The sequence below is a fragment of the Chiroxiphia lanceolata genome (assembly GCF_009829145.1).
Source record: "Chiroxiphia lanceolata isolate bChiLan1 chromosome W unlocalized genomic scaffold, bChiLan1.pri scaffold_40_arrow_ctg1, whole genome shotgun sequence".
NCBI lineage: Eukaryota > Metazoa > Chordata > Aves > Passeriformes > Pipridae > Chiroxiphia > Chiroxiphia lanceolata.
In genome coordinates, this window is record NW_022476499.1 from 412,634 (window position 1) to 434,144 (window position 21,511).

The 21,511-nt window shown below is 52.7% G+C and overlaps 2 protein-coding genes across 2 annotated transcripts; one reads left to right on the top strand and one right to left on the bottom strand.

Annotated features, from left to right (window-relative positions):
- The first annotated feature begins 2,594 nt into the window (after positions 1-2,594).
- On the top strand, positions 2,595-12,808 carry LOC116781311 (olfactory receptor 14J1-like). Its single transcript, XM_032677009.1, has 2 exons — positions 2,595-3,516; positions 12,093-12,808. Exons 1-2 carry the CDS (start codon positions 2,595-2,597, stop codon positions 12,806-12,808), a joined length of 1,638 nt encoding a protein of 545 aa, XP_032532900.1.
- Positions 12,809-14,705: 1,897 nt separating this feature from the next.
- Positions 14,706-15,677, bottom strand: LOC116781312 (olfactory receptor 14J1-like). Its single transcript, XM_032677010.1, has one exon. It carries the CDS (start codon positions 15,675-15,677, stop codon positions 14,706-14,708), a length of 972 nt encoding a protein of 323 aa, XP_032532901.1.
- Between the last annotated feature and the right edge of the window lie 5,834 nt (positions 15,678-21,511).

Here is a 21,511-nt window from a genome sequence, read left to right on the forward strand (position 1 = left end):
TGTGCCCTTCAAGTCCTTCCATGTGCACACACCCCCCACTCTCACCAGTGTCTGGCCCTCCAAAGAACACCAGACCTGATGATTTGTAGCTCCCACTCCAGTGGTTGGCACTTGGAGCTCCCTCCGTACCCAGAGCTCAGAGCTCCCTTGTGCCAGAAAGTTTAAAGAGGGTGTGCCTCGTTCTGCCAAGACAACCCTTGGGAAAAAAGTGTCCCTCTGTGTTTCCTGGGGCAGGGCATGGACACCGTAGGACAGCCTGGGCTGGAGAGGAGACAGGGAGGGGGAGAAGCTGAAAGGCCCTGACACAGCCACCTTCTGCAGGCCTTTGGCCATGGCTGCTGTCTGTGCCCCTGGTGCCAGGAGGAGGGGAGTGCCCCTTGCAGCCCTGGGGCCTCCTGGCCTCCTTGTCCCTGCTCAGCAGCCTGGCAGGTGCCACCCCATGGTCCTGCCCTTGGCATTGCACATCCCACATCCCAGTGCCCCAGGAAGAGCCCTGAGGAATGAGGCAGGGACAGGATCTGCCTTCCCAGGGGCTGGGGGTCAGGGTTTGGTCCTCTGGATTAAGGAAACCAGTCAAGGTTTATTCAGCATTAGAGCCACCTTTCCCTTGCTTGTCCATCCTTGTCATCACTGTCTGCAGTTTTCTATTCCAACTGGAATCTGGGGACACTTTCTCACTCTTGTCCCTTAGTGGGACCCATTAACAGTACAAGAAACTTCAGTCTTTCAAACTCATTTGGACTTCTTGAGAAGTTGTTTGAACTTCCTCTTAGGGACTGAGTCTCATGTAAACAACATCAAACCCCCCGAGGGTCACTAAATGCCTGGGGCTGTTGCTGTGCTGCTGAGCTGGGCCGGGCTCCTGGCACACAGGGAGCTCCTGTCAAGCAAGAAGAGCTTCAAAGAGACAGCTCTGCTGGTGAGCAGCTCCTCTGTACAGCCCAGCAGGGCTGAGGGCACTGCCTGCAGCAGCCAGGGCACAAAAGCAAGGCAGACAGAGGTTACACACAGCCTGGGCTGGGAGGGAAGTCGAGAGGAAGATCCACTGCAGGAGGAATCTTTCCAGGTTCCCTCACGGTGAGTCAGCATGAAGGGCAATGTGTCTGCAGTTGGGGCAAAGATCTCCTAACGCTGGCACATCCCACTCCCTGCTGCACCATCCCAGGCACATCCCAGCAGGGTTCCCTTCTCCCAGGGATGGCTGAGGGGTTGTGAAGCCGGGCTGTGCCCCCCAGGCTGCCCCAAGCTGTCCTGCAGAGCAGGGTCCTGCAGCCCAGGGCTGTGCCGGGGCAGGAGCTCTGCCACTGCCAGGGGCAGCTCTCAGCCGGGCTGGGGAGCTCCCTCAGGGCTGGGCAGAGGCTGGGGGTGGAAAGAGCAAAGCCTGGCAGGGCAGGGCAGGTTTCTTCTGCTATTGAGTGAGAGTTTCATGGGTCAGGGCTGCTCACAGAACCAGAGCACCCCAGGATATTTTCCAGGGGATACTTCAAGGGGAAGGTCCAAGGAGGGATTTCTCTCAAGCTCTCAAGCCACATGCCTGGTAGTTTGAGTTCCAGAGGGAACTGTGAGGAGCTGCCCAGGGCTGAGAACAACTTGCTGGCACTGTTGGTGTCTGGGAGGTGGCCCAGCTGGCTCAGGGTGATGCTGCCCTGAGTGCCCAGTGGGCTCTGCCCTGGCCTCTCCCAGCTGGACCCTCCCTGTGCATTTCCTTGGTTCTCAGCTTGCCCATGGTCCTGAGGTTGTTCCCTCCTTCTCTCAGTCAGGCTCATGGGGAGGGAGTTCAAGCTACACAGTCCAACACTGATCCTGGGATTCCCCTATGACAGGAGTGTCCCTGGTAATGAGACATTCCAATTGTCCTCTGCCCTGTGGGGTGTGGGCAGTGAAGTCTGTGGGCCTGGGTCAGGAGCTCTTTTTCCCTCAATCAGACCCCGTCATTAGGACACTTGGCTCTTTTCTGAGGTGTCCTTCCAAGCTGGGAGCTGCCCTGGAGAATGCAAATCATCCTCCCAGCACAGCTGTGTTCTCTGAAAGCCCCAGTGGAGAGGGGCAGAGATGCTGTGCCCACGCCAGGAGATGCTGTTGGGTTGGGGAGATGAGCCACGGGTGTCCTTGGCTCCAAGTGGGGTGCTGAGCCCTTGAGACAGGCTGAGACACTGAGGGGTCTGGGATGGATCCCTCTGCTCTCAACAGTGTCTGGTGGCTTTTCAGACCAAACTGGGAGTGTGATCAATCTCCATCTCAGGAAGGAGCAAAGTCAGGGCAGTTGGGAACAAGAGAGAGGGACAGACCAGCTCCCCTCACTCTGCACTAAGCCCCAGACAATCCTCCTGCCTGGCAGGACCTGCTCTGTTCTCCTGGAGTGCATCAGAAGTGCTGAGGGGTTCTGACATCCAGGAACACTCCTCAGGAGAGATATAGTGAGCCCCAACCGGGGCTCCAGCCATGGAGCTGAAGGAGAGACTCCTAGAAAAGGAAAACCAGTGGAGCAGTGAGAGGGGTGTTGGAAAGTGGATTTGATTTTTCTTAGAATGTTCTTCCCTAACTTGTCACTGTTGTTTCCTCCTTGAACAGTGCCCCCCATCTAGAGGCAACAAATGCCCAACAACAGCTCCATGGCCCAGTTCCTGCTCCTGGCATTGGCAGACAGGCGGGAGCTGCAGCTCCTGCACTTCTGGCTCTTCCTGGCCATCTCCCTGGCTGCCCTCCTGGCCAACGGCCTCATCCTCAGCGCCGTAGCCTGCGACCACCACCTGCACACCCCCATGGGCTTCTTCCTGCTCAACCTCTCCCTCACAGACCTGGGCTGCATCTGCACCACTGTCCCCAAAGCCATGCACAATTCCCTCCAGAACAACACAACCATCTCCTACACGGGATGTGCTGCACAGCTCTTTTTCTTTACCTTTTTTATGTCAGCAGAGTTTTCCCTCCTCACCATCATGTGCTACGACCGCTACGTTGCCATCTGCAAACCCCTGCACTACGGGACCCTCCTGGGCAGCAGAGCTTGTGCCCACATGGCAGCAGCTGCCTGGGCCACTGGCTTTCTCAATGCTCTGCTGCACACAGCCAATACATTTTCCCTGCCCCTGTGCCAGGGCAATGCCCTGGGCCAGTTCTTCTGTGAAATCCCACACATCCTCAAGCTCTCCTGCTCACACTCCAAACTCAGGGAAGTTTGGCTTCTTGTGGTTAGTTGCTGTTTAGGGTTTGGTTGTTTCATTTTCATTGTTTTCTCCTATGTGCAGATCTTCAGGGCTGTGCTGAGGATCCCCTCTCAGCAGGGACGGCACAAAGCCTTTTCCACGTGCCTCCCTCACCTGGTCGTGGTCTCCCTGTTCCTCAGCACTGGCATGTTTTCCCACCTGAAGCCCCCCTCCATCTCCTCCCCATCCCTGGATCTGGCCCTGTCAGTTCTGTACTCGGTGGTTCCTCCAGCACTGAACCCCCTCATCTACAGCCTGAGGAACCAGGAGCTCAAGGATGCCATGAGGAAACTGGTGACTGGATTTAGAGGCAATAACAAAGTGTGTCTTTTCTTCTGCAGAGCATGCAGAAGGTAACTACAATCTGAGCTTTTTTTCTCCTATTTATTCTTCTTTTCGTTTGTGCATTTTCTTATTCTTTTTCTACTTTTATATTATCCACAAATCAATGGCATTGCTCATAAATTTCTACATCAATATCTACCATCCTTCTCTAATCCAAGGGCTTTCAAAAGGTGTGTTCTCTGTACATTTACGTAGAATAAAGTTCCCTGCCCTGACCTGAATGTCCAAGATGCTTCCTCAGCCCTTCTCTGGAGCTGCAGGGGCAGTGTCTGTGTGCAGAGCTGGAGGGAAGAGACTCTCAGCACAGCAGCACAGCCAGGGACAAGGGCACTTGCTCCTTCCACATCTGCTCTTTCCATCTCCACACTGTCCTTCCCAGCCCTGCTGTGGGTGCAAGGCCTGAGTGCTCTGGCAGCTTGGGCACAGTCCTGCTGCGTGTCCGTGCTGGGATCACAGGCAGGGACAGGCCCTGGGCACTGCTGGCACAGAGCTGGGCTCCACACCAGCACCTCCATCAGCCAAGAGCATCTCCTGAGGGCAGGGCAGGAAGGCTTCAGGCTCTTCCTCCACAGTCCCTGTCAGCAAAGTGCTCCAGGAATGCCCTGGCAAAGCAAATGCCAGTGCCCAGCTGAGAGTGGGAGTGTGCAGGGTGGGGGCACACAGCAGTGTCCTTGCACAGCCAGAACTCCTGGCACAGCCCTGAGGGAGCAGCAGAGCAGGGACTGGGCTGTGTCTTTGTTCCAGGGGCAGCCTGGGAAGGTGCCCCAGGGCCACTGTCACAGAGCAGCCCCTGCCACCCCCATTCCCAGCCCTGGCCTCTCACCCCACCTGCAAGAGGTTGGTTGTCCCTCCATGGAGGGACATCAAGGGACCAAGTCAGAAGTGAACATTTGCTTTGCACTGAGGACACTTCAGCATGTCTGCTCCATCCCTGCCCTGCCTTCTGGCCCGTCCCTTTCCCTGCCCAGCAGGAAAGCAGCCCGGCTGGGCAGCATTGCCCCTGGGCAGGCAGGAAGGGCTCTGAGGCAGGAGCAGCACTGCCCTCCAGCAGAGACACTTCTGCCCTTTCCCAAAGTCCAGAGCACAACTGGGCACTGGGATGCAGCCAGAGGCACCCACAGCTCCATGGGTCACCCTCTGAGTTGCCTGCACAGCTTCAGTGAGCACCAAACAGAGAAAGAAATGCTCTCACTCACAGGAGTCCAAGCAGGGGAGAGGGGACAGGAGCACCTAAACTTTCCCTGGAAAGGGGACTAGGACAATCAGACACTGTCAATGGAATTTCCCCTCGTGGGAAGGGGGAATTTCCCATCCTTCAGAAAAATGTCTTCCTCCTTCTCTCATGATCTGCCCCATGATTTTTTGGGGGAACAGCCTCACCATGGGGCTGGTGCTGGCTCAGGGAATTTGTGTCACCTGCAGTCACCATTTCCTTCTTCTCCCAGATATATTGGGTGTCCCTGACATACTGGACCACTTGTTGTGGGATTTCACCCCAGTGCCTGAAATCTCCTGTAGTGTCACCAGGGCACTCCTGCCCTTTGTTTTCAGCAGTTGCTTTTTAGATCAGTCTTCCCCTTCCTGTTCATTAACCAAGGAGGAAATGAGAGATAGTCGGTCATCCCTTTGCAGCCCTTGAACATTGCTTGCTGGAGGCATAGTTTAAGTTGAACACTATTATGACTACTGGACTTTCAAAAAATTCCAGGAGTTACTGGATTAGGGACAGGGAGGAGATGGACATGACTGAAACCAGTAGGTGACCCTACAAACAGCACTCCTGAGTGAGGCCCTTTGGACTCTTCTGGGTTGCAGCAGCTGCACCAGCACCTCCCTCTCAGTGGACACCTCTCGCAGCTCCCAAGCTCTCAGGTTTGTGGGACACAGAGGACCATCCCTGAGAGATGACAAAGGGGCCTGGGCTGACCCCTCACTCCTCACGGCTCGACCGTCACACGCTGAGAAATGCAAATACATCAGAAATGAGAATGTCACTGAACTCCAGGGGAACTTTGGACAGGTACTTGGGTACACATATCTACAGATCTACAGCTCTGTGCCTGTATGTGCTCATGGGAATTGATTCAAATGCCCTCCAGCAAGCATAGTAGGAATGTTGCCATCTCAGATCTGTAATTAAATCACTGGTGCAATTGTGGGAAATCACAGACCACAGACCCACAGAACGGTTCAGGTTGAAAGCACCACTGGAGGACACCTTGTGCAACCTCCCTGCTCAAGCAGGATCCCCCAGAGCCCTTTACTCCACATCCTCTCTGGCCAATCTGTTCCAGTGCACAGAACTGCACAGAGTTGTCATCCCTGGACTCAACACTGCTGTGGCCACATCTGGGCTGGTGTGTCTGGGTGTGGGGCTCCCTGTTCTGCAGGAATGAGGAGGAACTGGAGAGACTCTGGAGGAGATCTGCTAGGATGGGGTTGGAGCTTGTGTGGAGAAGCTGAGGGACATGGACTGCTGTACCTCTGGAAGAGGGTGCCAAGAACTCATTGTCATGGTTTGAGATAGCCCAAATTCCAATTCCCTAGCTCCATCCCCCCTCCCACATCTCAACCCAATGTGAGATGGGTTTTTTCCAGACAAAACACAACCAGACTCAGAATGGGGAAAGGGAATATATTACAATGACTATACAAATAAATACTACAATACATTATACACACGACTACAACTATCTCTACCATGACATAAGTATTTACAATGGATCAGATCTCTTCTCCCCTCCAAATAAAAGTCCAGGAGGGAAAGAAGGACAGATCCCTTCCAGTCTCTCAGGGCAGCAGCTTCTTCAGAGTAGCAGTCACTAAGCAGCAGCATCTTCTAAGGCAGCAGGTTCTCTCATGCATGCAGCTGTTGCTGGATCTCTGCCAGCACTCACGAGGGAGGTATCCAAACTCTCCCTCGCGGCCCCTTGATTCAGGCAAAGGGGTCTTCCGTGGGCTGCGTTCACCCCAGACAAAGGTCGCTTCACCACGTCATATCACGAAGCACAGGGGGTCTTCGTGACGGTCTGGTATCTCCAGGAGATTCAAGCTCCTTGCAGGGCCTCTGTGCCCTGTCTCAGGCTGCGAGCTTCTTTGTAGCTTGCAGCAAGGGAGGGCCTCAAGGCCAACCTCCCCCACTCCGTCCTGGCTGAGCTCTCAGGACGTCCGAGCTTCTCAGCTCCTCTCTCTCTCTCCGCTGCTGCATGTACTTCAGGGCTCCTCTCAAATAGGAGTCCATCTATTCCTCCTTCCAGGAGGTCTCAAGGGAGTTTTGGGGGGTCTGGTATCAGTTCTTACCCCCAGAACTCTGTAGAACTCAGCTGCTGACTCTCTCTTCCTCGGCTCTCCTTCCAGGAGTTCTTTCTCTGGTGCTGCATGTCTCTGTTGCTCCGTCTTATCTCTTCTGGCTCTCTGCCACCATTTCTCTGGTCAGTGCCAGCTGCTGCTTTCTCCGGCCACTGCCCACGGCCACTGCCCATGATGGAGAAAACATCTCCCAGCATAACTACAGGCACCTAGCCCAGCATTATGCTGTTCCAGGTCCCCACAGGCCCCCCACTGGGGCTGGGGGCCAAAGCCCCCCTGTGGGGCTCAGAGCCCCTTCCTCGTGGCTCACAACATGGCCACCTTCTTCTTCCCTCAAACTACAACTCTTCTCTTCCGGTCTGGTTGTGGTATGTTTACATTTTTTGCAGGAGCGCTCATTGGACAGAAATTCAAAACTTCCAGGGGTTTCCACCCCTTGGGGTCTACCACTTTTCTTATCCTCTGGGGGAAAACAAAGTCCAAACCACTACACTCATGCTGCAACTCTTTGAAGGAGTGTTTCAGAGATAACAGAGCTTTTCTTGGGAGTGGGAAGAGAAGGAAATCTCTACAAAGGTCAGCTTGTAAAGATCTGATCCGAGATGAGGAAAAAGAAAGCCCATACAAAGCATAGGTGTGTGGTGCAAGAGGTCACCCAGGGGGAGTCAGGATCAGCCCATGGCTTTGTGTTCCAGGGAACAGCCAGAGTTGGTGCAGAAACATCAGGGAGGGTCTAGAAATGCTGCTGGGAGGGGGTGGGAAAGCAGGAGGGGTGTGTGCAGCCTGCAAGGCCAGAGCAGCAGCAGGGCCAGGCCAGGACAGCCTGCAGGAGAGATGGCCAAGGGCTCTGGCAGGGCTGCAAGGCCCAAAGGCACCCAGGCCTTTGTCCCCTTGCCTCTGCCAGCTGCCTCTGCCACTCAGGCCACCACAACCAACTTGCCTGGCAGGGTCTGCACTTGGGTTCTGCCTCGCCCCTCCCTCAGCAGCCTGGCAGGGGTTGCCCAGTTTTGGGCCTTTGTTGTTCCTCCCCCTCCCATCCCAGTGCCCCCCAAAGAGCCCTGAGCCAGCCGGGAGGGACAGGATCTGCTGGGCCAGGGCCTGGGGCTCAGGCCTTGGCCTTTGTGCTCCACAAAACCAAGGCAGGCTTTGCTCAGCATTGCAGGGGCCTGCCCAGAGCCTTTGTCTGCCTGCACTCCTGGCCTCCAAGGAGCTGCTCCAAGGAGGCCCTGGGGAGGCTTTGGCAGTGCCTGCCCTCAGTGGGGCCCAGCAATGCTTCAAGGCACTTGCAGTTTGGCTTCTGACTTCTTCAGCAGTTGCTTCAAGCTTCTCTCAGTACCTCAGCATCATGGGCTGGGCTGCAAACACACCGTGGGGCTCATTAAAATGCAGAAATCCCTCAGGATCTCTTTGTCTTCCTTTAATTGTCTTCAAGGCAATTGCAAAACAAGTCGTCAAAATTTGTACATTTTTTGTTTTAATTCAATGATGGATATTTTTTAGTTCAGAGGAGAGGTGATAGAGGTGTTCTCCAAATGATCTTGATGCTGAGTGTCTCCTCAGGAGATCCACACTGACCCTGGATGATCAACCTTGCTCCTCACCCCCCAGCCTCACCAGTTCTGACATGGCCCATCTTGGACTGACAGCTGATGCAGCTGCAAACACACTGTGGGACCCATTAAAACACTGAAAACCAAATTATTTCCCTTCATTTTATTATCTTCATGTCCTCAAGACAACAAAAACTAATTGGAGTTGTTTTGTAGTTTAGCTAAGGAGGAAGACTTTAAAGTGAAAGTCTTGAAAAATATTGATTTTTTGATGAAAGAGAATGATTTACACAGAGCCTTGGGATGCAAGAGGGTCAGGGCAGGAAGGATTTGGATCCAAAGATAAGGTGGCAAAAGAGATTAGTAGCCCTTAATCATGAACAATTGAATAATTATCAAGTGGTTCAATAGCATTTGCTACAATTTTATCAGTGACTGAATTATAGATTCTCAATAACAACATTCACCCCACAGTCAATTCACACCCACACCCAGGCAGAGATGTGTGCACACATCAAGAGCTGGCTGTGGAAAGGTCCCTCTCCAAAACTCTCCTGTTGTCAGGGAAACACTCCCACAAATCCCTTTGTGTTTCCCACCAGACAAGAGTCCCAGCTGGAGGAGTGTTTGTGGAGGGGGATCAGAATTGTCCTGGGCATCAGCGCCGCTCTTTGGAGTGTTGCAAACTGGAGGGTTCCCGAGCTGGGAGAGGCTGCCAGAGGTGTCCCACTGAGAGGGAGGTGCTGGGGAGCTGCCAGGGCCTCCCTCAGCCCCGCTGGGTGTGGGCTCCCAAGGGGACTGGCTTTAGTTCTCTGCTGAATTTCCATCCTGGTGTCAGTAATTAGCAGAGTTTCCAAACTATTTGGGAATTGTATCCAAACTGTTCCATTTAGGCTACATTGAGGTAGGGAGTGTTCCAAGGCTTTCATGGTGATGCCGTAAGCCCCTAATGTTTTTTTATTTTTCTTTTATTGGTAAGCCTTATAAGTTTTTTAAATAGATTTTAAAAGCAGCAACCCCCCCCCTTTGTCCCTTGTCCCTTTCCCTTTCTCTCTAGTACCCTTGTTTACACATTCCTTAACCCTCTTACCCCATTCTATGCTCCCTATATCACTCACACCCCTGAATATAGCAGAAATGTTTAGTCTTTTGTCAAGGCAAGGCCTAGATTGTTGGCAGAACAGCATATCAGGGCCTAAACCACAGAACACGGTCAAGAATTAGGTAACCATGTACCCTTTGTGCTCTGAGGGTGAGGAAGATGGGATGAACAAGGGGTCCCAAAAGCCCCCCGACTCAATCCTCAGGGGGTGGACCCGGGGCGGACCAGAGTAAAGGCCACGGGGTGGACACATCTGGGATTGGATGGATGGTATTATAAAATGTAACATCTCAGGCACGGCCAGCGCGCGTCTTGTAACATCTTAGCCTTGGCAAAATAAACCCTTTCTTATCTCACCCCTAATTAACTGCTCTGGAGATTTTTTCAGCACCAAAATTCCACAGCAACAATGGGATGACTGATTATCCTGTGTTCTCAAACTGTTCCACTCTGGATTGTTCCCACCTGTATCATCCAGGAGCACCTGGTCCAGTCCAGGGACACTTCCCCACAGCCCTGGTCCAGTCCAGGGGCTCTTCATTGCTCAGCTGGTTTGGTCAAGGCTTGTCAGGAGCTCCTGAGATCACACCTATAAGAAGGATGGGGACAGATTTAGTTGTCATAAGACAAGTGATAATGGTTTTCGACTAAAAAAGCGCAGATTTGAACTAGATAGAAGGAAGAACTTTTTACACTGAGGGTGATGAAACACTGGCACAAGTCACCCAGAGAGGTCATAGATGCCCCACCCTTGGAATTATTCAAGGTCAGGTTAGAAAGGCTGTGAGCAACCTGATCTAGTTGAACGTGAACCTGTTCATTGCAGGGGAGTTGGACTAGATGACCTATAAAGGTCCCATCTGACTCAAACTATTTAGGATTCTATAGTTCTTTATTATCCTACAAAACCAAGGCTGACACAGGTTTCAGACCCAGCTGAGCATCCCCTTTGATGGCCCATCTGGCAGCTCTGCTAAAAAGCTGCTGCAAAGAACCTCCAGACCTAAAGGAGCTTTTGTGCTGGGCTCAGCTGTGGCTCTCAGGGCTGGGGGGTTGGCTTTTGGCTGCCAAGTGCCCACCAAGGCTGTCTCTCACTCCTCCTCCTTCTCCATTCCCCTTGGTGCCTGCAGGGTTGTTTCTCCCCCATTTCTCTCACTCCTCTCTGAGTTACAGCACCCTGGATTTTATCCTTTCTCCAATGGGTTGTCACAGAGGTGCCTCTGGAATTGCTTTTTGGCTCAGCTTTGGGCACTGGCTGGACCATTTTGGAGTCACCTGAAAGTGGCTCTCTCTGACACAGAGTCAACTCTTGATCTCCTCTTCCCTAAGGGAAACCTGCAGCCCCCTCCCTGCTACCAAACCCGATCCACAGGGTCATTCAAGTGCCCAGGAATACAGGAGGTCACTGATCTTATTAATTCCTCAGGCTGGTTAAACAAGACTTTGTCCTCTCCCTCTCCCTGACTGCAGGTTCTTTGTGTCAGAGCAGAGCTGTGCTGTACCTCAGCCGTGCTTTGCTCCAGAGCCTGCTGGGGTGGGGGCAGATGGCAATGGCAGAGGGACTGAGGTGCCCCAAGGAGAGCAAACCCTGCTGTCCCCAGGGCCAGAGAGACACAGGGCTGGGCTGGGCAGCCTGGCAGGACAGGGCTTTGCTGCCTGGGGGGTCTCTGCCACCGTGGAGGGCCTGGAGGCTTCAGGTGACTGATCTGCAGGAAGGACAAGGTGCTGATGGAAATGTCCTTGGCTTTGGACATCCTGTAATCCAGGAACACTGTGAAAGTCACTGGTCTGTTCCTTGGCTGCAGCATCAAAGGGATGGCTAAGGGTTATCAAGCATTGGAACAGAATGTCCAGGGAAGTGGTTGAGTCACTACAGAATCATAGAATTGTTAAGGTTGGAAATCATAGACATCATAGAAATTATTGGGAATTTTAAAATCTGGCCCAGATATCACCCCACGACAGCAACCATTAACCCAACACTGGTATCTTCACCACTAAACCGTGTCCTCAAATGCCACAGGTCAATGTTTTTTGAACACTTCCAGGGATGGTGACTGTAAGACCCCAGGGTTGAGCTTCGAGTTCAGCAAAGGGGTTTTACTTTTAAAAATATAAAAGGCACCAAAAATATCCTCCCTCCAGATATTTGAAAAGAGCCTTCAGTTCTTTTAATACTTAGAAAGAGACTACAAGGGAGAAGACACTGCACACGTTTTCTCAAGTGGTCAAAACCCACACTTTTAATGGCAAACTTTAGAAAATAAGGCAGCTTGGCAGAAGGTTATAGAGCAATATTCAACCAGAACAGAGCATTCCCCAAAGCCTTGGTTGATCACAGGCCAACCCATCCCAGTCAGCTGGATGGTTTATTGACAGTGTGTCCCGAGGGGCGGCCCCTCCGATGCCATAGAAACCCCTCCCCTGGATTAGGAAACCTTTGGAATTCAGGAGCTGTTCCAGTGGAGCATGAAAATGAGCAGCAAGTTTCCTAAAGCCCAGCCCCAAGCAGAACAAAGGCAGGCCCCATGAGTGTCAGAGCAAAGGTCCCCCCATGGCTCTGTGCCTGTGGCCGCTGAGGCGGCAGCGCAGGCCCGAGGCGGTGCCGGGTCCCGGTGCAGCCGGGGCAGAGCGGCGGCTGCGCGAGCGGCAACCCCGGCGGTGAGTGCGGCAGCCCCGTGGCAGCGGCGGCTCCGGGCACAGAGGCCGGCGGCAGCCGCTGTGGCGGCGGAGCAGCGACTCCGAGGCGCTGCAGGAGCGCCGGCTCCGCTCGCAGGCGCCGGCAGTGTTGGGAAGCCGGGGCCGGGCGGCTGCGGGGCAGCGCAGGCCAAAAGCGGCAGCGGCGGCAGCCTCGTGGCAGCGGCGGCTCCGGGCAGACACGGCCCCGCTCCAGCGCTGCCGCCTCAGCCGCGCTCAGGGGACGGCGCGGCGGCTCCGGGGGCAGCGGCCGGGGACTCCCTCTCGGGGCAGCCCCGGCCACCAAAGAGGACCAGGGCCCGCCGTGTGCTCAGCTCGCTTCTCTGCAGTTCTCACGGCATCGGAGCACAGCAGGGGATGGGGAAATTGAGCTCAACCACAACAGGAGCTCAGGGAACCGAGTGGCCATTGGGACACTGCAGGGCCTGCTGGAATCCAGGGGCCGGTGGGACACTGGGGAGCCTCTTGGAGCCAAGGGAACCCTGGGATATTTTGGAATATCGTGGAATCAAGGAGCCACTGTGACACTGCGGGGCCTCAAGGAACCAAAGGATCCAAGAGACACTGCGGAATGTCAAGGAATCAAGGGGCCATTGTGACACTGAGGAACCTCCTGGAACCAAGGAGCCATTGGGACTCTCCCAAGCCTCATGGAACCAAAGGAATCCTGGGAAATAGTGGGAACTCATGAAATCATCAGGGCCATTGTGACACTCCAGAACCTTATGGAACCAAAGGAACCCTGAGAATTTTTGCAACATCATGGAATCGAGGAGCTGTTTCTGGCAGGATGCTCTACTCTGATAATACCTAAACAGTGGTCAGAGAATGCAAACAATTCAAGCTCTCTGTGGTGAGTTACTGCTGGTGTCAAGGTGCTGGTTTAATGTTGAATTATGCTAAACTCAAAATGCTTCCTGAAACTTCAAACATACATCCTGCTTTTTGAAGCAGGATTTGACAGAGAAGCTGCTCCCTGGCCTGCAAATATGTCTGGCAGTCAAACCCTTGATAACTGTAAAAGCCCTGTCCAACTTTCACATGGCAGATTCTTCCCCAGACTTCCTTGAAGTGTGTGGAGCTTCTGCCATGAAGCAGGGACAGCTCTTCATGGTCACTGCCCAGGGGTTAAGTGAAAGAGAGAGAACTACCCCCTGTCGTTGTGGGGTGAGTTACCTCAATCTCTGCTTCAGGATTGTTTCTTTTTGCTGGCTCTGATCCAATTGCTGTAATAGAATGACTTTGATAGGCTGCACTGTCCTATTGTACAGTATACTGCCAGGAGGTTTTGGCTTTTATCATTTGAAGTAAATAATTCTCTTTTAGGTCTTTTATCTGTTCACTTGTCTGATCAATTGTCTGTTCATTTGTCATAATAAATAATTCATTTTATAGAACTATTTCTGATTTACCATCACTAAAACCTGCAGGACAAAGTGATTGAATCACACCTCTATAATTCCTTCAATCTAAACCAAACTCTGAGCCTGAGATTGGATCCAGCCACCCCCAGGCTCCTCTCTGAGAAGGAATTTAGAAAGCAAGGGGGTCCTTTCTGCCCCTCGTAGCTCAACGAGACGGCTTCTGCCATCAACTTTGTCTGAGCCTTCCACCCCCCAGCCCCAAGCCGTGACACATGGGCATGTCTTGTGCATGCAGTGCAAACATGGACTCCTGAGCTGGTCATTTGCTGTCCCTCCTTGGAGGGAAGAACAAGCCCAATGGCCTGGGGTGAGAGGCCAGTGCTGGCAGCGGCGCTGGCTGTGCCAGGGCACTGCTGGGTGCCCCCACCCTGAGCACTGCCCCCCTTGTGCTGGTCACTGCTGTTTTCCTCTGCAGGGTGTTGTGTTGGGCACATCCTGGAGAGCAAAGTGGAAAGAAGGTTGAAGCTTTGAAGCTCTGGCCTGAGGAGATGCCCCTGCAGGATGGCAGTGCTGCTGCAGAGGTCAGCTCTGGGCCAGCAGTGCCCGTGGCTGTCCCTGCCTGCAGTCCCTGGACAGTCCTGCAGCAGGACTGGCACCGACTGCCAGAGCACTGAGGCTCCAACAACACAGGGCTCTGCAGGACAGTGTGGAAGGGAAGGAAGAGGAGGCCATGCAGGAGAAGGGCTGCTGCTCCCTGGCAGTGCTGCTGTGCTGGGACTCTTTTCTGGCCCAGCTCTGCACAGAGGCCCCGACCCTGCAGCTGCAGAGAAGTCAGAGAGGAAAGATGTCAGGCTAACAAGTCAATACAGAGTTCTTTATTTGGTTTAAGCACACAGTGAGTACAATTCCCTATTTGTACAGCCTGTGGGCCAGGCTAGAAAGGCAAATACTGAATTGAAAATAGTGTTTATATATATATATAAATATATATATACTTTTATATATATATATATTTATATATATAAAGATTTTTTTGGTGTGAAGAAATTCTTACAAAAATAACACCCCTACCAGGAGCAAAAAATAGAGAAGATATGTTGGGCTTTACTGAAGTACATAACTGGATTGGTCTTTAATGAGATCCATAACATGCAGAAGAAGGAGAGGTTATTGCTTCTAAAAAACACCCAGTTATCAGTTTCCTCAGGGCATCCTTGAGCTCCTGGTTCCTCAGGCTGTAGATGAAAGGGTTCAGTGCTGGAGGAACCACCGAGTACAGAACTGAAAGGGCCAGATCCAGGGATGGGGAGGAGATGGAGGGGGGCTTCAGGTAGCCAAATGCGGCAGTGCTGAGGAACAGGGAGAGCACGGCCAGGTGAGGGAGGCACGTGGAAAAGGCTTTGTGCCGTCCCTGTTCACAGGGGATCCTCAGCACAGCCCTGAAGATCTGCACATAGGAGAAAACAATGAAAATGAAACAACCAAAACAAAACCAAGCACTAACCCCAATGAGCCCAAGTTCCCTGAGGTAGCCTGAGTGTGAGCAGGAGAGCTGGAGGATGTGTGGGAGTTCACAGAAGAACTGGCCCAGGGCATTGCCCTGGCACAGGGGCAGGGAAAATGTATTGGCTGTGTGCAGCAGAGCACTGAGAAACGCAGTGGCCCAGGCAGCTGCTGCCATGTGGGCACAAGCTCTGCTGCCCAGGAGGGTCCCGTAGTGCAGGGGTTTGCAGATGGCAACGTAGCGGTCGTAGCACATGATGGTGAGGAGATGAAACTCTGCTCTAAGAAAGAATATGAGGAGAAAAACCTGCACAGCACATCCTGTGTAGGAGATGGTTGTGGTGTTCTGGAGGGAATTGTGCATGGCTTTGGGGACAGTGGTGCAGATGCAGCCCAGGTCTGTGAGGGAGAGGTTGAGCAGGAAGAAGCCCATGGGGGTGTGCAGGTGGTGGTCGCAGGCTACGGCGCTGAGGATGAGGCCGTTGGCCAGGAGGGCAGCCAGGGAGATGGCCAGGAAGAGCCAGAAGTGCAGGAGCTGCAGCTCCCGCCTGTCTGCCAATGCCAGGAGGAGGAAGTGGGTGAGGGAGCTGCTGTTGCACATTTGCTGTTCCTTAGCACAGGGACACTGTTCAGAAACATGAAAGGACAGGGAGAAGTTAGGACAGACTCCTCTAAGCAAAGTCACTTTATTTCTCATAGAAATCCCCTGAACTGAAAGGCTTTTCCTTTCCCTGGCTGAGGGTGCTGTGAGGAACAGGACCTCTGTCCATGTGCTGCCAAGGGCTCAGCTTTGCTCTTCTCCAGTGGGGACATGGAGCTGCTCTGCCACAGCATCAAACACTCCCAGGGGATGTCAGGCATCATCCACCCTCAATGGAAAAGTTCAGTCTCCACTCTCAAGACATGGAACAGTGTGTGCTTCAGGGGAAAGGCTTAGCATGTCCTTAAAATAATGTTGTCTGTGTTTATTATGGTTACATCTGGTACCTGTTCTTGTTAGGAGTACAAATCCTCATTTTTATGATGCAAATTATAATGAGACTTTAAACTAGAGAGGACAAACAGCTCAGCTCTCTGTAGCTCAGTGCAGAGCCAGGAGAGCTGCAGTGTCCCTCTGTCTGTTCCCATCTGCCCTGTGCTTTCCCTCGTGCTGCCTGAACATAACTTCACATGCAAATTAATTTTTAATAAACCCAAATACCTACAGTCTGATGAATGCAAGGCAGCACTGTTTAAAAGGGCAGCTTTGTTAAATGTTCTCTGTTCCAGCCCAGCAATGCAGCATTGCCCAGGGGAATCTCTGGCTGTGCAGGCTCTGATGGCAACGTCAGAGCAACCCTGAGGAGGCTGGAAAAGGTACCCAGAGCTACATGTAAGGCACAGGTGTGGGGATTTCTGATACTGCCTGGTCTATTCTCAAAGAGGAACAGATCTGCAGTTTCAGTGCCTCCTCCTGAACTGTGAGATTAACTTTTAGGACCAATTTCCCACCCATAAAACACATATTTGAAGATGGAAAGAACAGGATCCTTCCCTTTCAGGTATCCCATGACTTGCTCTGCTTTCTAAAACTACCCTGAGAAATGTTCTGTATAACCTGGAGCTGTGAGAGCCCTAACAACCTGCAGTCTACTCTAAATAGGTGAAGAGCCCTTCCCTGCCCTCCCAGGGGTTGCTCCTTGCCCACAGCCCTTGTGCCCCAGCCCTGGCAGCAGCTCCCCGGGCCGGCTGAGAGCTGCCCCTGGCAGGCAGCAGAGTCCCTGCCCAGCACAGCGCCCTGGGCTGCAGGACCCTGCTCTGCCCCACAGTCCTGGGCACCCCTGGCTGCACCCCCGGCTTCACAGCTCTTCCAAAGTGCCCCAAAACAGCCCCTGCTCCCCCATCCCATCAACTGGGGCTGGGCCAGCTTTAGGAGATGCCTCCAGGAGCTGCCCCTGCACTGCCCTGCAGCCACAGACTCACCGTGTGCAGCCCTGCCAAGATTCCTCCTGCAGGGAGCTCTCAGCCCTCCTGCCAGTGCTGAGCCCCTTGATGCTCTGTCTGTGCCCTGCTGGTGTCCCTGAGCTGGCCTGGCAGTGCCCTCAGCCCTGCTGGGCTGTGCAGAGGAGCTGCTCACCAGCAGAGCTGTCTCTTTGAAGCTCTTCTTGCTTGCCAGGAGCTCCCTGTGTGCCAGGAGCCCGGCCCAGCTCAGCAGCACAGCAACAGCCCCAGGCATTTCATGACCCTCAGGGGAGTTGATGTTCTTTACATGAGACTCAGTCCCTGAGAGGAAGTTCAAACAACTTTTCAACAAGTCAAAGTGAGATTGAAACACTGAAGTTTCTTGTAGTGCTAATGAGTCTCACTGAGGGACACAACTGAGAACGTGTCCCCAGGTTCCAGTTAGAGCAGAAATCTGCAGACAGTGATGCCAAGGATGGACAAGCAAGGCAAAGGTGGCTCTGATGCTGAAGAAACCTTGACTTCTTTCCTTAATCCAAGGGGCCAAGCCCTGACCCCCAGCCCCTGGGAAGGCAGATCCTGTCCCTGCCTCATTCCTCAGGGCTCTTCCTGGGGCACTGGGCTGTGGGATGTGCAATGCCAAGGGCAGGACCATGGGGTGGCACCTGCCAGGCTGCTGAGCAGGGACAAGGAGGCCAGGAGGCCCCAGGGCTGCAAGGGGCACTCCCCTCCTCCTGGCCTCAGGGGCACAGAGAGCAGCTGTGGCCAAAGGCCTGCAGAAGGTGGCTGTGTCAGGGCCTTTCAGCTTCTCCCCCTCCCTGTCTCCTCTCCAGCCCAGGCTGTCCTACGGTGTCCATGCCCTGCCCCTTTCCCTGCAGGCTGTCGTCATCCCCCCGGCTGCCCCACCTGGCTGGCACCTTCCTGCACTGACATCTCTGCGTCCTCCCTGGCTCTTCCTGCACACACAAAGCCTTGGCCTCATCCAGACTCCTCCTGGGTGATGTGTTGCACCACAGCACTGCCCTTCGAGTGAAATTCTTTTCTCCTCGTGCCAGCCTGGACCTCCCCAGCTGCACTTGGCATTAATTCTTTCTTTCCAGTGCTGTTTTCTGCTATGACAAAAGCATCCACTGTCTCTGAAGTGACTCTTCAAGCACTCCCAGGGTACTTCTCTGCTGTCCTCTGTCTGCACAGCACTGAACCCACCACTCCTTTGCCCCTGTAGAGTGATCATATGTTTGAGACCTCCAGACCCCTTCCTGGGACATCTCTGAGCACTCTCCAAGGTGTCTGCAGATGAAAACATGGTCTAAGGTAGTCCTGTTTTCCCAAGGCCTGTAGTGGCAGAACACAGGGTAATGGCTTTGAAATGAAATAGGGGAGGTTTCTATTGGATAAAATGAAGAAATACTTACCAATGGGGCTGGCAAGAACTGCAACAGAAGAGGATGTCCCATTCCTGGATTTGTCCAAGGTCAGGAACTTTGAGCAGCCTGAATTAGTGAAGATGTTACTTACCATGTCCAGGGACTTGGACCTCATGAGCTTTTATGTCCCTTCCAAGCCAATCCATTCTGTGATTCTTTGAGTCCCAGACTCCTTCTCCAAAGAATTTCTGTTGCTAGGACATGAATTGCCATGTTTTTGGAGAAGCCATTATAAACCCAAAAGGTAAAAAATCAATTCAAGTAAAGTTCCAACACCTCTGTGTGGAGGTTTCACTAAATGGGTCAATGGAAGAGCCTCCCAGGATGACCTTGCCAGTTGAAGATGGAGGATTTTCTTTGGGGTGAGAATCTTATGACGGGCACCAAGAAAGCACATTTGGAGACTGTGCAAGACTTGTCGTGGGATCTCTAAGGAAGAACCAAAGGAAGGGAAATGGTGAGATCATGATGATTTGTGAAGGAACAAGTGTGAGAAAGCAGAGAGAAAAGGGATGAAAAGGCTGGTCGTGGTAAACAGGAGGATGCTCAAACACTTCTCAGGTCATGCCCTGACACTGATCCCCACAGCCTGTCCTGTTTTCCTATTAACTCCATTGCCAAGAAGGTTCTGTGGGGAGGGACCTCTCTGCTCCTGGCACAGATTGTGGCCCAAGTTGCAGCCACTGCAGCAGGAGCCACAACTAATCAGGTCTTGTGTTCTTTGGGGGGCCAGACTCTGCCCAGACTGGGGGGTGTGTGTTGGAAGCACAAAAGAGTGAAGCAAATGCCAAACTAAACACAAAATGTAGCCTGACTTTGTCCCTAAGTGGGGGCTAAGAATTGGACCCAACATGTGCAGGGACAGAGGGAGGGGTTTGTCCCCTGGCCCTACCCAGAAGGGACACCTTTCAGGAAGGGTTGTGGCCTTGGCTGTGCTGAGGGTTGAGCCGGGCAATGCAGCTTGGGATTGCAGGGGCACTGTCAGGGCTCTGCAGAGCTCCTGGCAGTTCATGCATTTGTCCCCAGCAATGGCAGAGAACTGCAGGGGTTGCAGTCAATGCCTTGTGCTCTTTGGGACCCCGACTGGCTCTGCTGAATGTCAGCAGGCCTGGAGTTCCCAGACTGTTCCTGCATCCAGGCTCGGGCCTGCAGTGACGTTTGTGCAGCATTCAATTGGGGCAGTGGCAGGATGGCCATGGATCCACTCCTGCAGAAACACAATGGGGCTCCATCCCAGGCAGGGATAGAATGGGTCCACAATTGTTGGAAGGATAAGAAGCAGGGAGTTTTGTCACTGTGGAACCCCATGGAACCAAAGGGAGTCTGGGACGTGGCAGGGCCTGATGGAAACAAAGGAACCTCCTGGGAACAAAGGGACCCTGGGCACTGCCAAAAGTCAGGGAGACAAGGGAACCCCAGGACACTGTGGAATCTCCTGGAATCCAGGGGCCATTGGAATACACTGGGGCCTCCTGGAACCAAAGGGAACATGGGACACTGTGGAACCTCATGGAATCAAAAGGACCCCTGGACTTTGTGGCACATCAGGGAATCAAGGGGCAATTGTGACATCCCAGAACCTTTCGGAACCAAAGAGAACCAATGAAGACATTGTGGAATCTCATGGAATCAAGGGTCCATTGTGACCTTGTGGAACCTCAGAGAATCCAGGGACCATTCTGATTCTGCAAGGCCTTCTGGAGTCAAAGGGACCATTGTGACACTGGGGAACCTCATGGAATCAAGGATCCATTGTGACCCTGGGGAAAATGATGGAATCAGTGGGCCATTGTCACACTGCAGGGCCTGATGGAGCCCAGGAACGCTGGGAAACAGTGCAACCTCATGGAATCAAGGAGCCATTGTCCCACTGTGGAGCCTCAAGGAATAAAGGATCCAATCTTTGCTTCAGATTTTTCCAACAAAATAAATTTAAGGAATTACAGAAGTGTGATTGAACCACTTTTGTCCCACAGGTTTTAATGATTGCTAAAATGAGAATATTTCTATGAAATGAATCATTTATTCTTGCACGTGATCAGACAAAAGATCTAAATCACAATAATTTACTCCACAATACGAAGGTTAAAACTACTGGTAGTACAGTGTGAGATAGGATAGTGCACTGTATTGAAGCAATTATTGAAACAATTATATTCAAGCTAGCCAAAAGAAAAAATTATTATACAGAGATCTGATGGAACTCACCCAGACCAACGGTCGTGGGGAGATTTCTTTTGCTCAACCTTGAGGAGTGTCCTTGGAGGGCATCCCCACCCAAGGCAGGAATCTCCACACATCTACCCCAAGAAGGGCTGTGTTGGAAGAACCTACCTGGATGAAAGGGGACTGGACTTCTCTAGTAGGAAGGGATTGACTGCTCCTCACAAATGGACAGGCCAGTGAGCAGCTTCTCTGTCCCATCCAACTTCCAAAAGCAGGCTGTGTGTTTGGAGTTGGGTGAACCAGGCTGGTTTGAGCATCATTCAACACCAAAACCATTCCCATGGTGCCAGCGGTAACTGGCAGATCTCACAGACAGCTTGCAGGAGAGCTGGCACTGTTGGCATTGTCTGATGGCATTTTAGGCCTTATCAGGGTGGGCCCTCCTGCCACCCGGGTCGAGAGGTTGGCTGTGAAAGTCCATCCTGGAGATGCACAGGGAGCCAAGAGTTGGGCTCCTGAGTGACATCCAACAATGGACAGGGGGATGGGACTGACCCGATGAAAGTGTCTCAGATAGATCTGACCACTCCTTGGGCCTGGCCATCCACACAGATGTTTCCCGAGTGAACAGATACTACAGAGGATGTTTGAAAACGTTTCTGTAGCCCCAGAATATTGGAATAAATGGAGATTTAACTCTGTACAACACAGAAATTCATTCACTTTCTCTTTTCCTCCCTCTGTGGATCAGGGAACTTGTGACTTCAGTGTGTGACTCTCTGTGTGCAAAGGGCAAATATGGACAGAATCCGGGGCAGGGAGTGTTGGGGTTGATCTTGGGATCTGTGCTTGACACAGAAGGTGTTTGCCATTGGTCTAAGACTATCTACTCTGTAAAGTG